Source organism: Macrobrachium rosenbergii, chromosome 2 (assembly GCF_040412425.1).
Source record: "Macrobrachium rosenbergii isolate ZJJX-2024 chromosome 2, ASM4041242v1, whole genome shotgun sequence".
Lineage (NCBI taxonomy): Eukaryota > Metazoa > Arthropoda > Malacostraca > Decapoda > Palaemonidae > Macrobrachium > Macrobrachium rosenbergii.
In genome coordinates this window covers 92,520,404-92,534,446 of record NC_089742.1, presented here as the reverse complement: position 1 = coordinate 92,534,446, position 14,043 = coordinate 92,520,404, and the positions used below count along the sequence as shown (strand labels likewise).

Below are 14,043 nucleotides of genomic sequence, written 5' to 3'. Positions count from 1 at the left end.
TGAGAAGGCAAAACAACGAAAGACGATCAAAGTGCACTACTGAATGAGAAATGGTAGTGTCCTGCCAAGAAAGAGGGATTTGGGCCAGCAACATTGGAATTTTCTCTCAGTAATATTTGCACCATAGTACTGTTTCACATAATGCAAGGCTATTTTATTAGGAATGGGTTGCATCTAACAAACATATAAATTTAGTAATTTCAAGTATCTTAAAAAACATCAAAAAGCATACACACCTGTAATACATAATGTGAGGAATCTGACCACGAATGTGATTGGTTCCATTCACTGATAAACTACAAGCAGAATATGTGAATGTTGTGCCATCAGGACCTTTGACAGACCCTAAACCCCCATCACCATTACTGGTCCGACCACCATGATTGCATAGTCTGATGGCATACTTGACACTTTCCTGAAAGAGAAAACAATTTAATACAATATTTAATACAATAGCAAACAAATCCAATTCTCACTTTCATACAAATATTATAAATTCAACAGATATTCATTCATTAAAACTTTAATTACAGGGACTATTCAGTTATTCTGAATGTATCAAGGCACACCCAAACTGCAAAATGTAACAGAATGAAACCTAGTGTCAAAATATGCTACAAGTATTTTTTTGAGCAACATTTAAGGAATAAAGTTACTGTCTACAAAATATAAAAAAATGGAAGCACATCACACATGCAAACTGCACATCAACAGCATTTCTTTTCAAAATCAATAAAGTAATACAATACATACCTTTACTGGGACAGGTCTTTCAAATTTGATTTCCACAATGTCAGCTACAGAGTCATCTGGTCCGAAAGTTCCACGTGCAATTTCCATTACACTCCATCTCTCAAGGGTATGAGAAGGGTCCTGACCCCCTCCACCACTTTCATCCATCACCTCAAGTTCATAATCGTAAGTGCCAACACCACCATACACACAAACACCAGCTATTACAATGCCTGGTCTATCAACAGAAAAACATATGGCATCAGGAGAACCATTCCCAGTATTCCAAGTGCGACTCTGTGATGTTCGTGTAAACCGTGATGGTGTAATATGTAAAACCCTCCCTCCTGCAGGAACTTCACCCTGAAAAGAAATATAATCAAAAACGTATGATTGTTCAAACTTTTGCATCTGAAAAGAGGAAGAAACCACAGAAATGATAAAGAGAACCCCTGGAGCAAAAAAAAAAAAAAAACCTTGCAGCATTATTTATTCTGGGCTTCCTTTTAAATCTCTTTCTAACAAACAGACCATAAAATTATTCATTCCAAGGAAGAATGTTTTAGCAACAGGTTTGTACCTGAAGACCAATTAGTTCAGCTGTAGATACTGTAAGTTTTACTAATATGTGTTAATTAACCATAATTTTCACTTCAAACAATACCTTAGATCATGTTAAATGTAAGGTATGTGCAATTAAGTTATATAAACAGAGGCACTTCTCAAAACCATTTTAGGAACACAAATTTAAAATTTTTCCATAAAATAATAGCTAAATCATGATCATGGCATGTCAAGCTAGGTGAAAATATGATGAAACTGCTTCACCAGGAACACAAGAGGCAATTCTTTCAACTGAGTTTTTCTACAAAACTAGACCATCTTACATCTAATCCATAACTGCCATCCCTGGACAGTTAAAACTTATTCTCGGTCATTTATGCATACTGTACCGTGTGTATAATCTTATACAACTGCCAAGCCTGATCCACCTTATTATTCATCCATGTTAATCTCAAATATAAGAAAAGTGCAAAACTCTGCTGACACCACCATATAATCATGTATAGTAAAGTCACCTTAAGTGATTTAGGCACAAGCCACCACCCTCTTAGCGTGACTAAGATAGACGACTGGATCATTAAACAATGTTAGTGTTGTTATTTATTTACAGTTCATAATCCGACACATTCACAGTTCATAATCAGACGCCGTCATTTGTTATTATATTCTACTTATCATTTCTTTTGTTTTGTTGCACATATCAAAACAGAACAACACTTTACACTAAGCACAAAAGCACAGTAGCAGCGAACTGCAGTCTGCATGAGCTAGTTATATCCCATATCATTATGGAACTAATAAATCTCTATAACACATACATGGAAGGGAGATAAATTCTCAGGATAGCCATATTTCTGGATCGGGTCCCGTGTCAGCCGATGAAAAAGTCCATTCAGCACTTATTTCTAGGTAATTCCGTTGCTAGATACCAGAGAAAGCTAAATGAAATGCTGGAGTTACTACCCCCAGAGCGAGCTCCATCAGATGGAGTCGTGTATGGAAAAGGGTGAACTACAAAAACACGGAACCTTATCCTATAGAGATCCCAAGGTCAAAAGTCCCACAGGGAGGTGCCGTTAAAACCCATGTACCACCCGTGGACAGCACACAAAACACCGCTAGCCGCATTCCATTTCAGCAAGCACCATCGTTCACACGTTTTTTCGTTGTGCTTTTAATCTTGTGCCTTTTTTGCATCATTATGGCTTCCTCACAAGGTCTTTCGTCACCTAAGTTGAGTACCAGTATTTCGTTTTTTTAGTTGAGGCGATTGAGGCTCCTTATTTCCCTTTAGTTTAATAATTAAAGGGATTTATAACGCCTGTCTCGATCTCCTCTCACGGCCTCACGTGACCTCCATGTGTGGTTCGTGATCTTGGGTCGCCCTGTTTTTTGATCTTTCTCACGGTTCCTCTTCGTGTTTAGGAGCATTTTCCTTTTCATGAGGTCTAATTAGTGATTTTGATTGATTAACGTTTGTTTCCCTTTGCTTCGAGTTGAGGGCTGGTGTTTAGGCGTCGGGCTTCCCCTCGAGCCTATTCGCCTTTATCATTTCATTTACATGCCTTATTTTTGCCCTTCTCTTCTCTTTAGCTTCTGGGAATTTTATTTACGTTTGTACTTTTAAGTTTTTTGTTTTCTCTTTAACCCAGTGTTCGGATGCATTTGATATTTGATGATTATCATGGATGTTTCTTTTTTTTTAGGCGGCCATTTCCCTTCACGTCCACATCGTGTTGGGTATGGTCCTCCTCTTGTTTTGTATTGTTATGTTTTTACTTTATTTTATCCTTTTATGGGTTGGTGTTAGCTTTGGTTTCCCTTTTTGGGGCGTTAGGCTATTGCCCCCTTTTTTTTTTCATGAAAAAGGGGGATGGTCGTTCATTCTTTTCGTTCACATGCCCTTCTAAGGTTTTGTGTTCGTTTTTTTCCATGCATAGCGCTTTCCTTAAGTTTTACTAGGGTCTTCTCCTTTATGTTCCCCTTCCCCTGTTTCGGCTTTCTGCATGTTAGGCTAATAAGCCTCTCGTTAAGCTGGAATAGCGAGGACCTCATGTTGCTTCCCTCTCCCTGTTTCGACTTTTCGTAGGCTAATGAGCCTCTTGGTTAAGCTGGGATAGCGAGGGGGCTTCATGTAGCCTACCCTAGTTTGGTATTTACTTAAGGTTAGTTCTAGTTTTTTGGTTAGGTCGACCCATCCTTTTCCTAGTCTATAGCCTATGCCCCCCCCTTCCTCTGCATTGTTTGGCCTCTCCTTGGTACGGTCCGTGACTTTACCTTTTTCCCTCCCTCCTGGGACTGTTGGTGGCCGGAGGACTTCCCCTCTCCTGTCCACCATCTTTGGCCATCTTTATCTCCCTGTTCCCCGCCCCCTTGGAGGAGGTTGTCCCTGTTCCTCTCCTGCTTCTCTCGCGTTTGCTGGGTAACGACTCAGTCAGCGTGTGGGCGGGAGGACGGAACGCCAGGATTGTGCATTCCCACTCTCTGGTCGTTCTTTTTCGGTTCTTCCTCCGGGTTTTCCATTCCTCCCCTTCATACGTCTTCTCCGGCGTGTCGTTTAATTTAGCGACACTCCGGTTCAGTCCTTCTTCGTTGCCAGTTAGAGCTTTCCGCCTGACTGTCTTCGTGTCGGGCTTTTGACATTCCCTGCCCTTAGCTAACTACTGTCTTCTATCGGAGCGCATTCCTTGCTTCCCGCTCCGGCGGTTCTAGCGTTTATCGGTCTTCCGTTATCGCTAGTTTCATATTATTTTTAGTTGCCGGGAATAAGCTTTCTCCGGACAGTTTAACCTTCCCATTTCATTTCATTTTGTATCCGTCACTTACTTTAAGGCATGTTACTCCGGCTAGTTCCAGTAAATTTATTTTGTTTTATTTATTATTTTTGTTTTTGTTTTTGTTTTGTTTGTATGAGTTTTTTACCAGGTTACCTCCCGGATCATTCCGGCTGGTTTCACGGCTTGGTTTAATACTGTGTTGCTCCGGCACACTACTCCGGCACCTTACACAGTGTACTCATAATCTAATACTCTTACAGGTGGTACGTTGCCAAGAAGAAGGGTGCTCCGCAGCCCTCCATCAGGCCAGCGGCCCGCCAGTTTGTCGGTCTCACTCGGATGTGCGGTCCACGTGGGGATCTTATTGTTTGGCACCCTGACGGATGTGATGTTTGCTACGCTCTTTCACGAGAAGGCTATCGATGATTCGGTAGGTGATCATGCATCTTTCCTTCTTAGCCAACTATAATGTTTACATTTTATCGATTCCCTCCGCGCCGGTAAAACCGCAATAATGTTTTTCTTCCGCAGGATGACCGCAAGTCTCGTGATTCTTCGCTTCAGGCCCTTAAAGTCTGGGTTAGCGGCTTTGGGCGCAACGTAGGAGCTGGCAATCCCTACATACTCTCGAAGGACATTTGTAATGTCCTTTTTCCCGGCGCTTGGATCACAGCTTCTGTCACCGACGAGGTTGCTGCTCCGTTGATTGCCGGGATTCGGGAGTTGACCCAGCCCTCTCCAGACGGTTCGGCTTTGAGCGGCGGCGCTCCAGAAGACGCGGCGGAACTCGATCTCGGCCTTGAGTCTCCGAGCATTATCCCGGAGCATCAGGCAGGTAAGGGGGTAAGTGAGGCAGGTTCTTCACTGTTTAACTCTCCTTCTTCCTCTGTTGCTTCTTTTAAAGGCTTCTCTAAATCTTCATACCTTTCGGGCACGTCTGGGTCTATTGCCCCGAAGGTGAAGTCCGTTAAAAAGAAAACCTTACCTACTCCGGCAGGCCGATATGGGGTTCCTCGGCGGCGGCACGGACTGACGAGCCCGTTCCGTCGGCCAGTACAGCCTCCCTTCCGGTCCCAAGCGGAGCCTCAATCACGTCAGGTAGTTCCCCCTCCTCCTTCTTTGGATACGTTTCATTTCTTTGAACAATTCCTGGAAAGAATCGACGCGAGATTTGAGAAGATCGACGCGAGGGTAGACAGCAAGCTGTCTGGTCTTGCTTCTTCTTTTCAGTCTCTTTCGAAGAAGGTGGAATCTCAACAAGGTTCTCGTTCTAGGTCTCATTCTGTTCCTGACCCTTCCACTCTCCCCTCCCTTTGATCTAGGGAATCCTTGGCGTCTCACCCTTTATGCTCCCGAGTGCGAAGGTACTCTTACCATAGAGGGTTTAGGCACGAGGAGAGTGGAAGAGTTGGAGTTCTATCCTCCGGACCTGACATCTCCCTACACTGGTTTTGCCAGGCTGAAGGGAGAGGTTTGGAACAGGTCTGATAAAGTCCCTAAGGAGACGGTCATCTATCCTAGGGACCAAGCCCAGTCGTCTTTGATGAGGACCCTTATGGAGTGGCAAGCGGAGAACACTAAGCTTACACCAGCTAAGGGAGTGTTCACTATGTTCACTCTCAGTGATGTTCTCCTTCTCCCTTGCACTTCGAAAGTGGCCTCCCTGACTAGCCAGGCTTGCTTCGAAGGTAAACCCCTTCCTCATCTCCGTGAGACGGACCCTACATCTCTCGTCTTTCCAGGAGGCACCGACTTCTGGAAGGGAGCCCCTAATACGTTTACGGTGACTACGGCTTGACCCAGACTGCGCCTCTGATCTGTTCAGTGAGCAGCTCCTAAGATCCCGGAGTCGCTCTTGAAAACAGAGGCTGATACTAAGGAAAGGCTCGCCAGGTCTTTGAACTCTTTGGCTTTAGCGAAGCAAACTTCTTTGGTTTACAGGGAAGATCCATTATTCCAGGTCTTGACGAAATCTCTCTTGGCGAGTTTTCAACAAGATCTGTTTGACTTTATGACTGTCCGACTGGCCTGCCGGAAGCACATCTTTTCAGCAGCCACAGTTCGGCATGAACCAAATAAGCTTCTTAAGAGTTCGATCTGGGGTGCTAATCTTTTCCCACAAGAAGAAGTTGATGCAGTCTTATCTGAGGCAGCTAGGGTCAATCAGAGCCTCCGTTCCCGTTGGGGTCTGCCCTATAAAAGGAAACAGTCTGATCTTGCCAGCCCTCCCACCAAGTCCAGTAAGAAATTTAAACACTTCAAACGTCTTCCAGCTCAGTCCTTGGTCCAGGTTCCTTTACAAAGTCAGCCTTCGACCTCTTCCTCCCATCCTCCACCCCAGTATGTCCTGGTAAACCTGGCACATCAGTCTTTGGCTGCTCCTTCCTATGTCTCCTCCCCAGCTTTCAATCCTGCATATGAAAGTCAGGGGAAATTTCGCTCCAGACAATCAACCAGAGGCAATAAGCCCCGTGGCTTCGCTGGGAAGGGGAGCCCCGGCTCTCCCAGGAACAGGGAGGTAGAGGCTCCAGAGGGGGGAAGCAAACACAGGACCGATGACATACATCCTGTGGGCGGGAGGCTGTACCATTTCGAGCTCGGTGGACCTTCTGTCCCTGGGCTCAGAGTATAGTTTCAAGGGCCTAGGCTGGAGTTGGATCGACAATCCCCTCCACCAGTCAAGTTTTATCAGGCTACGACCAAGGATCTCGAGGACTTTGTGGAGGATCTCCTACAGAAACAGGCTATAAGGAAGTGAGGTCTCTGAAGTTCCAAGGCAGGCTCTTCAGTGTTCCCAAAGAAAGGTTCCAACAAACGGAGAGTAATTCTGGACTTGTCCCGTCTGAATTCCTACAGTCGTTGCGACAAGTTTGGATGCTTACTGTCTCCCAAGTTCGGACCCTACTGCCCCGTGGAGCCGTAACCACCTCTCTAGATCTTTCCGACGCCTATTATCACGTCCCCGGTTGCGAAGGTTCTCCCCCTTTCTGGGGTTCAGGCTCGGAAGGCAGGCATATTCCTTCAAGGTGATGCCTTTCGGCCTCAACATAGCCCCAAGGATTTTTACCAAGTTGACAGACACGGTCGTTGTTTCAACTCCGATCTCAAGGGATTACGCTGGCTGTGTATCTCGACGACTGGATCATCTGGGCATCCAGCGTCGAGGAATGCCGGAGAGTTACATCCGTGGTGGTCGACTTTCTAGAATCCTTGGGCTTTCGTGTAAACAGGAGAAGTCCCGCCTGGTTCCCAGCAGTTGTTTTCAATGGCTAGGAATCCAGTGGGATCTGAATTCTCACAAGCTCTCTCTTCCTCCTCCCAAGAGGAAGGAGATAGCCAGAGCAACCAGACAGTTTCTCAAATCCAAAAGGGCCTCTCGGCGGACCAAGAACGAGTCTTGGGCTCCCTTCAGTTAACCCGGTGACAGACCTGTTGATGAAAGTGAAACTGAAGGATATCAACAGAGTGTGGCGGAGTCGGGCAAATATCAGTCTCAGGGACAAGGTGTGTCTGATCCCCACATCTTGAAGAAGCGACTCCGGCCTTGGTCGACTGTCAAGAGCCTGTCCAAGTCAGTCCCCCTTCAATTTCCTCCTCCGGCGTTGGTTATCCACACAGACGCCTCCCTAAGCGGGTGGGGAGGATATTCTCAACACCAAGAAGTACAGGGGACTTGGTCACTCATGTTCCGCCAGTTCCATATAAATGTTCTGGAGGCCATGGCGGTCTTCCTTACCTTGAAGAAGCTTCTTCCCCAAGAAGATTCACATAAGACTGGTTCTGGACAGCGCCACGGTAGTCCACTGCATAAACAGGGGAGGTTCAAAAAATCGAGCAGGATCAACCAGGTAATGATTGCACTTTTCTCCTTGGCCTGCAAGAACAAGTGGCACCTATCTGCCACCCATCTTGCAGGGGTCCGGAACGTCGTAGCAGATTCTCTCTCCAGGACAACTCCCCGAGTCGGAGTGGTCCCTAGACAGGGGCTCGTTCAATTGGATCTCCCAACTAGTTCCGGGTCTGGAGGTAGATTTGTTCGCAACCAAGCTCAACAACAAGCTCCCTCATTACGTAGCTCCCAACCTGGACCCTCAAGCTCTTTTCACGGACGCGCAATGTCATTGGATTGGAACAGGTGGAAGGTGATCTATCTGTTCCCTCCAGTGAACTTGTTGTTGAAAGTCCTTCACAAACTGAGGGCGTTCAAGGGTCAAGTAGCTCTAGTGGCTCCCTACTGGCCAAAGAGCAGCTGGTTTCCTCTTCTACTAGAACTGAAACTTCGCCACATCCGAATCCCCAGTCCGAAACTAACACAAGTAGTACAAACTCAGACTGTGTCAGCTTCCTCAAAAATCCAAAATGCCCTGGCTTTGTGGACTTTATGAAGTTTATGGCTCAAAGGGATGCTAACGTTGATCCTGTCAATACCATGTTCTTGGAATCAGATAAGCGGGTCTCCACTCTTCGTCAGTACGACTCAGCAATTAAGAAACTAGCACTCTTTTTAAGAGAATCTGAGGCTACAGTAATGACCATAAATTTAGCAATCTCCTTTTTTAGATCACTGTTTGAGAAGGGTTTAGCCGCTAGTACTGTTACTACAGTCAAGTCGGCTCTACGAAAAGTGTTCTTGTATGGTTTCAAAATTGACCTCACAGACCCTTACTTTTCTTCCATCCCTAAAGCATGTGCACGTCTGAGGCCAGTAATCCGTCCACATACGGTTTCCTGGTTTCTAAATGACGTGTTGAAGTTAGCCTCAGATATCGATAATCAGTCCTGCCCCTACCTTTCCTTGTTGAGGAAAACGTTGTTCTTAGTTAGCCTGGCTTCGGGTGCTAGAATTTCAGAGCTGTCTGCACTCTCTAGGGAACCCAACCACGTCGACTTCCTTCCATCAGGGGAGGTTTTGCTGATTCCTCACCCTACCTTCCTGGCCAAAAATGAAGATCCGCAGCATAGGTGGTCGCCTTGGAAAATTCTCCCTCTGCCTCTAGACCTGTCCCTGTGCCCAGTTCATACTTTGAGGGCTTATTTAGACAGGTCCTCTCACATCTCTTCTGGGCCTCTCTTTATCAGGGAAGGAGGGGGTAATCTCTCTATGTCTGCTATTAGACAACAGATCCTTTACTTTATCAAGCAGGCTAACCTGACTCAGTCCCAAAAGTTCATGATATTAGAGCTGTGGCCACCTCCATTAATTACTTTCATTACATGAATTTCACGGATCTTACCAGGTACACCGGTTGGAAGTCACCCTTGGTTTTCAAACGTCACTATTTGAAATCCTTAGAAGCTCTTAAATTCTCAGCAGTCGCGGCAGGGAACGTTGTCCCTCCCTCTGGTTCCCTTTCTGATTCCTAGTCATTTCCTCCTCCACTGCCTCAGTTATCCCCTTACGGTCATTTCAGTCAGGCTTGCCTTGACTTCTCACCTGGCTGTGTTATCCATGTATTTGTCTAATGACACATTTAAGTTATAAGGTTTTCAATATTGTATAGTTACTTTGTTTATGTATATTTTTTCACATTGTCATGTTAATTTTAAGCTAACATCAATTTCTTTTGTACATTATTGTTATTGTTACTAGTGATTAAAAAGTTTCTTTTGGACCTTCGGTCTTCTGTTCCCCTAGAATTTTTATCTTTTAGTTTAAGAATTATGTTTATTTCTCTGTTAATTTTTCATCGGCTGACACGGGACCCGATACAGAAAAGGGATTTTGACGAAGGAAAAATCTATTTCTGGAGAGGGGACCGTGTCACCCGATGACCCACCTCCATCATGTGTCATGTCCCTCCCATAGTAAACATCATTCTGGTGGGGTGATGCTTTCATGGAATGCGGCTAGCGGTGTTTTGTGTGCTGTCCACGGGTGGTACATGGGTTTGTAACGGCACCTCCCTGTGGGACTTTTGACCTTGGGATCTCTATAGGATAAGGTTCCGTGTTTTTGTAGTTCACCCTTTTCCATACACGACTCCATCTGATGGAGCTCGCTCTGGGGGTAGTAACTCCAGCATTTCATTTAGCTTTCTCTGGTATCTAGCAACGGAATTACCTGGAAATAAGTGCTGAATGGACTTTTTCATCGGGTGACACGGTCCCCTCTCCAGAAATAGATTTTTCTTAAAAATCCCTTTATTACTTGTGGTTTAAAACACAGTTTTGTCTAAGAAAACAACCGAAGACCTTTTTACAAAAAACGTTCAAAAGATACAGTTAATAGTTTATTATTATTATTATTATTATTGTTATCATTTTTATTGTTATTGTTATTATTATTATTATTATTATTATTATTATTATTATTATTATTATTATTATTATTATTATTATTATTATTATTTCTGAGTTCAGTCCCGTGTCAGCGGTGAAAATTCCATTACAGCACCAATTTCTAGGTATAAAATGCTAGATATACCAGAGAAAAAGAGCTTTCAGGAAAGCTGGGTTACTACCCCAGTCGGCGTCTTCTAGGAAGGCGTCGGTATAAGTAAGGGTGAGTGAAATACCACTACCACGAAACCTACTCGAAAGATCTCTCCTATCAAAACCCCGGAACAGAGCGGTGAGCCGTTACAGCCCCACACTCAACACCCGCCAGGGCCGGCGACACCAGCGCCACCTACCTCATTCCATTTTCTAGCACGTGATAACGTTCATTTTCTTTTGTGTGCTTCTTTTTTTTTGGATTATCTTTCATCTTTCGATGGCATCGAGCAGCTTTACCATCTCCAAGTTAAGTACCATCTTCTTGTGGGGTTTTGTTCTATTTTTGGCTGTTTTGGTCTCATATTTTCATAAATATTGAGATCTTTTTATGACGCCACGGGCGTCCCCATCAGCCATGTCGACCATGAGGCAACCCCTTCAGTTCTTTTCTGTTGGTGTTGTCTCCTCGTAATCATAGATATTTTTACTTATGGTTCCCCTTCCTGGTGGTTCCCTGCGGTGGCTCCCCCTTTTTGTTTTACATAAATTTTGTTTCATTGGCCTGGCCCTTTGTTAGGTGATGCCCCATCCCAGGTACCCCCCCAGGTTGGGTTCCTTTTTATTTTTGGTCTGTAAGTAGGCTAATTATTTTATTCTTGGAGATGGTGCTCTCTTTTATTTTATTTTATTTTATTTATTTTATTTATTTTGTTGTTTACCTCCTTGTGGTGGTGGCAGCCTCAGATCTAACCGCTTCCCGAGGTAGGCTCGCTCTCTGTTGAGCACATTTTGGTTCCATTTTTTTGCGTGATGGCTATTTTGTGGAGTTAGGCTGGTTTTGCTTCCCATCCCCTTGCCCTGGGTGTGGGGATCATCAGGTTGAGGGAGTTTTGGTTGCTGTTTCCTCCGGGGTCGTTTTTGGTGGGCAGAGTGAGCCCCTTAGTTCTCTTCCTTCATTTGGGGGAATAGAGTTCTTTGGATGTGTTTCCTCTAGGCTAGTCGCCTCCTTGCCCCCCCTTCTCGATCCCGGTTGGTTCTCGGCACAAAATTTCTCTCCCTGTTGCTTCCTCCTCCCCCTCCGCACTCCTCCCGTTTCCTAACCTATACTAGGTTAGGTCCCTATTAGGCTTCGCCTAGGTAGGAGTCGGGCATCGGGCTTGCGTTCCTTCCAGTGGTAGGCCCCTCCCAAGTTTCATTATTCTTGGAAGTATGGGTGCAGTTGAGCGGGTCACATGTTTTTCCCCGTCTCCTGTTCCTTTCCTGGTAGCCTACCCTCCCCTCTCCCCCCACTCCACCCCTCCAGCCTTGCTCTACTCGTGCGGGTGGCGCTAGATGGCGTTTTCTCCGAGTTCAGGGACTCCTCCATTTGGTAGAGGGATTCGCTCCCTCCCACACAGTCTCTAGCATCGCTGTGTTGGGGTTGGTGGTTTTTGTTTACTCGAGGCGTGTTCGAGACACTCTATCCCACTCTCGTCTCCCGTCGGGTTACGTTGATAGGGTAAAATATAATTGCTCCGGCTTTTGTTATGTATATACTGAGCATTTTGCCCACTTTGTTTCTCCGGCGGGAAGTAAGTGAAGAAGGATTCACATTTTATATAAGGGAGCGGATCCTCCGGTCTCCGGAGTATTTACCATCACTTGTTATTGTTATTATTTTTGACTGATATTTAGATAAGTTTGTTATCTTCGAGTACTCTCCTTAGTTTTTACATGAGTCGGTTCTACGCCGGGGTTCCGCCGTTATAATTACAGGCAATCCCTTATGGTTGGTTCCTGTTGTCTCATTCCTTTCATTCCCGGAGTATTCCGGGTCTGGTAGTCTTACCTTCCACTCTGTGTATTTTAGAGCTTATTGGCCTAGTTTATTAAAAGGTATTTCTTCTCCACCGGAGTATTCCGGCTGCAGTTGAAATTCCCGGCCTTTCCAGCCTTAAATTGCTTAGAGTGGTAGGTTCATGTTCGTTTTCCACTTACAGACTGTTCGCTGTGAGGAGCCGGGTGTACTGCGTCACTGCAACAACCCTACGGTCACGTGGTGTGCGGACCACGCTGGTTGTGCGGTCCGACTTGACGACCTGGTAGTCTGGCACCCCGATGGTTGTGAGGTTTGTTTCGCCTTGTGCGCAACCATCCAGGATGAGTCGGTAAGTGACAATCTTCCTCCGTTTTATGCTCCTCATTTTGACTTTTGTTTATGTGGTTTCCGGACTGTTTTTTTTTCACCTTTTAGCTAATTGTTGGTTTTCTTTCAGGCGGACGAGTCCTCTAAGAAGTCGGCCTTGGAATCTCTCCGGGCCTGGGTGGCTGGGTTTGGAAGGAATGTTCCGTCGGGAAGCCCTACGTCCTCGACGCTGGGTTGAGGACCTGCTCTACCCCGGCGCACGGTGGCGGCAGCGGTGCCAGAAGATCTTGCCACCCCATCATCCAGCAGATCCGGGATGCGACCCAGCCACCCCAAGTGGATATTCTTTATTCAAGTCTCAGAGGGCGTCGCCGCCTTGAACTTAGACCTGGAACCGATGGCTGTTGAACAGGACCAGGTGGTAAGTAGCGAGGTAAGTGAGGTTGTTGGGGTGGGCCCCCTTTTGATTCCCCAGCTTCTTCATTGTCTTCTTTTTCAGGTTTTGGGAAGTCTTCCTCCTTGGGTGATAGGGCTCCATCAGCTATCCCCAAGTTGAAGTTGAAGACTTCATGGAGGCGAAGGGCTATAAGTCCTCGTCTTCCAAGAAGCATCGCCTTTCCCCGTCGAAGGCTAAGGTCTCAGCACCTGTAGCCTCCGGGAGCAAGTCTGGTTCCTCCGGCAAAGCGCGAGTAAGAGGGCATCAAGACCAAGCCCTCCTCGCCAACCTGCCTTTGACGCGAAACCTTTGCTAACCAGAGAGATGTTCCAAAGGTTCTCCGAGGACTTTAATGACAAATTTAATCAGATGTCCTGAAAAGTTTGCCACATATGACAGTAAGATCTCGGAAAAGTTTGCCAGTCATGACAACATGCTGGCGGGAATGAAGAACCCACCCCCAGCTGAACCCCAGTATGTCATTCCTGATACAGCGGACCTCCCGCATTTTGATCCTGGCAACCCTTGGCGTTTTTCTCTCCGGGCCATCCAACATGATGGCAAACTAACCATTGAAGGTCTTGGCACGAGACGGTTGGAGGAGTTGGAGTTCTTCCCCGATCTTTTGCCCCCATATCCAGGTTTCGTGAGATTGACTGAGGAAGCTTGGATACGTTCGGATAAGGTTCCCAGGGAGACTGTCATCATCCCCAGGGACCAAGCTCAGTCGTCTCTCCTGCGCACTCTGGCGGAGTGGCAGGCAGACAACACAAAGTTGACTCCTTTCAAGGGCAACTTCACTATGTTTGCCCTGGGAGACAACTTCCACTCCCTGTTTAAACAAAGGTCGCCTGGCTCACGGCCCGGCGTGCTTTGATGGTAATCCGTTACCTCAGCTGGGAAACAGACCCCACTTCCTGGTTTTCCCAGGGAAGTGACGAGTTCTGGATGGATGCTCCGTCCACCTTCACGGT

The 14,043-nt window shown here is 46.1% G+C and overlaps 1 protein-coding gene across 1 annotated transcript in view; it reads right to left on the bottom strand.

The window, feature by feature from the left end:
- hiw (highwire) overlaps window positions 1-14,043 on the bottom strand; it is a 1,788,684-nt gene that overhangs the window by 796,710 nt on the left and 977,931 nt on the right. Inside the window, 1 exon segment of the mRNA XM_067112237.1 lies at window positions 237-415. Within this exon segment, the coding sequence (XP_066968338.1) occupies window positions 237-415 (179 nt within the window).